Raw genomic sequence first — 2899 nt, 5'->3', positions numbered from 1 at the left:
AGCTGATATTGTTCTTCCTATAGGTTTGCAATTTCCTTCAGCTGCTTCAGTCCTTCACCTTCCTCTTCCACTGAAAACCCTGAGCTCAGTCCAATGGTTGGCTGTGCTGTCAGAGCCTTTCAGGAGGACAGCTAGACCAGGCTCCTATGAGCAAGCACTTTTTTTCATCAACAATATTGTTGGGGTTTTTCTACACTTTATCAATTCTGACAGACGACAAGAAAACTAATAGTGTTATTGATAATGTAGCTAATGTATCACAGAAAAATTCCTAAATTTCTATAGGAGATAAAATATAATACTAGATCACTGTACTATGCTACTTATAAGTCAAGAAATTATTTACTAATTGAGTCAATATAATACATATACATATAAATACGTTCACATATATTGAATTTGATGAACCAGAAAAAAAGTAATCATTCTTTTCCTGTCTTAATTTAATCTTGAACTTTGTTTCTGATAGTGTGCCAAGTAGTCTCTCTTGGAAATTGGCTCCTGCCGATGACAACATATTGCGTGATGCTCAAAGTCCTTACATGAGGAGCCTTGGAATATTAAAGGAGGCAAGACATAAACTATCCTGCCTTAGCTACGACAGTCTCTGGAATCTTTTGAGATAAAATGTCATTTGACTGAGACCTGCATAAAATTTGTTCAGTGATTAAATTTATCTTACAAGTAAAAATAATGAATGTACAAAATGCAGTAATGAATATGTAAAGGAAAAAATGATGTAATGCAGATAATTTCATATCCTTGAGTAGATTTCCTATATTATTTTTAGAAAAATCTACAGATAAAATTTTTAGGCATAAATTCTTAAAAGTTTGTTTGCTTTACCTAACCTTGGCTTGCAGTAAGTATTCTTAAAATTTGAAGGGGAACAGATTCTATTAAAGTATATCTGTGAACATGTATCATATAGTAATTTTACAAGTAATTTAGAATATTTGTTATGGCATTGATAGATTGAAATTATAAAATAAAACATCATAATTTGAAGTTGTAGTTTTAGAAGACATTGATTTTGGATTTTAAGGAAATTAAAACATCTTTTCAAAATTAATAATTATATATCTTAATAGAGTCCATTATATTCTTTAAAAATGAAATATTTATTTGTAATCATAGTTAATTGACATCACTAAAAATACTAACTGAATATAAATTGTTTATTTTCAAAATATTTTTTACCATATGCCCAATATTTCAATTGATTTTGCTCAATTAATATAAACATTAAAACACAAAATGTTAAATACACTCTGGGGTCAAAGCCTTATTATGTACTCATAAACTCATCTGTTTCAATTTTTCTTAATTAATTTGATCATTATGTGGATTTGCCTAATCTGAAATAAAGAAATAATAGTAGTTTATGTAGTTTAATATTTTCTCTAGTCTAAAGGAATTTATTCAGAATGCTACCAATTCCATTAACATTATGAAGTGTGCGAGACCATAGTAAAGTGATGCTTATAAATCCATCTACTTGATTGGTTAAATTTATTACTGCAAACTGTAAAATAATATGAAGTTGAAGAGATAAAACAATTATAAGAAGGCTTTTCAACACTTAGAGACAAATACTTTTCTGAAATTCAGTCTAAGCATTGTATTTAACTTCACATTTTAGGACTATTCACTATGAATGCCTGGAATCACACAAATGAACCTGAGTTCACACTTGTGGGACTGACAGATTCTAAGGAGATTCAGCTGGTCCTCTCTGTACTTTTTCTCCTGATATACATGCTCACTGTGTTGGGGAACATAGGCATGATACTGATCGTTTATCTAGATGTCCAGCTTCATACTCCAATGTATTTTTTCATCTCCCACTTGTCATTCCTTGACCTCAGTTATTCAACTGTCATCACACCTAAAACCTTACAGAACCTGTTGACTTCCATAAAATATATTTCCTTCTTGGGGTGCTTCACCCAATTGTATTTCTTTGTCCTCTTGGCAGCTGCTGAATGTTTTATACTCTCATCAATGGCCTATGACCGCTATGTAGCTATCTGCAATCCTCTACAGTATCCAGTTATTATGTCCTCTAGGCGCTCATATGCTCTCATTGCTATGTCCTACATGATTGGAACTATGGACTCCTCTGTCACTGTCTTTTCCTTAAGTACACTGAATTTCTGTAACTCCAAGGTAATTCATCATTTCTTTTGTGACACATTCCCAATTTTAGCTCTGTCCTGCAGTGATGCCTATGTTGCAGAAGCTACTATATTTATTTTAGCTGGTTCTACTCTATTGCTGTCCCTTATCACAATATCCTCATCCTATGTGTCTATTATCTCTACAGTTTTGAAGATAAATTCTTCTTCAGGTAAGCACAAAGCCTTCTCCACTTGTGCCTCACATCTTATAGGAGTCACTGTTTTTTATGGTACAATGATCTTTACTTATTTAAAACCAAGTAAGTCCTACTCCCTAGGAAAGGACCAAGTAGCTTCTGTTTTTTATACAATTGTGATTCCCATGCTGAACCCACTTATTTATAGTCTCAGAAACAAAGAAGTAAAAAGTGCTGTCATTAGAGTTATGAAGAAGAGAGAGTATACCCAGAAATTTTAATAATACAGTTGCTAAATATATAAATCATTTTTTTTTCTATTAAGTTCTTCAGCTTCTCTCTTGGCACAAAACTGACATACCTGTTTCTTCTTTCTAGTTGTGTGGTACTTCCCTTACAAAAACATGCTTTGGGCATATCTTAGAGCAGGACTTTAAAAGTCTATGTCATAATTGGAATTTAAAACCTGCACATCAAATCCATGCTTTAAATATTTGTGTTCATCAGGACAAATAGCATGTAATATCAAATATATATTTATAATTATTAAGCTTATATAGAATTAATATATTATGAAATTTC

General features: G+C 31.8%; 1 protein-coding gene across 1 annotated transcript; it reads left to right on the top strand.

Annotated features, from left to right (window-relative positions):
- The first annotated feature begins 1653 nt into the window (after window positions 1-1653).
- On the top strand, window positions 1654-2598 carry LOC127684802 (olfactory receptor 8H1-like). Its single transcript, XM_052181633.1, has one exon. The coding sequence runs from the start codon at window positions 1654-1656 to the stop codon at window positions 2596-2598; it is 945 nt and encodes a 314-aa protein (XP_052037593.1).
- Window positions 2599-2899: the final 301 nt, after the last annotated feature.

The sequence above is a fragment of the Apodemus sylvaticus genome, chromosome 5, assembly GCF_947179515.1.
Source record: "Apodemus sylvaticus chromosome 5, mApoSyl1.1, whole genome shotgun sequence".
Lineage (NCBI taxonomy): Eukaryota > Metazoa > Chordata > Mammalia > Rodentia > Muridae > Apodemus > Apodemus sylvaticus.
The sequence above is the reverse complement of the archived record's forward strand: the minus strand, read 5'-3'. Positions and strand labels throughout refer to the sequence as shown.

Bases quoted from the DNA above. Each gene is read 5' to 3' on its own strand.
- LOC127684802 (XM_052181633.1), top strand. From the start codon at position 1,654: ATGAATGCCTGGAATCACACAAATGAACCTGAGTTCACACTTGTGGGA.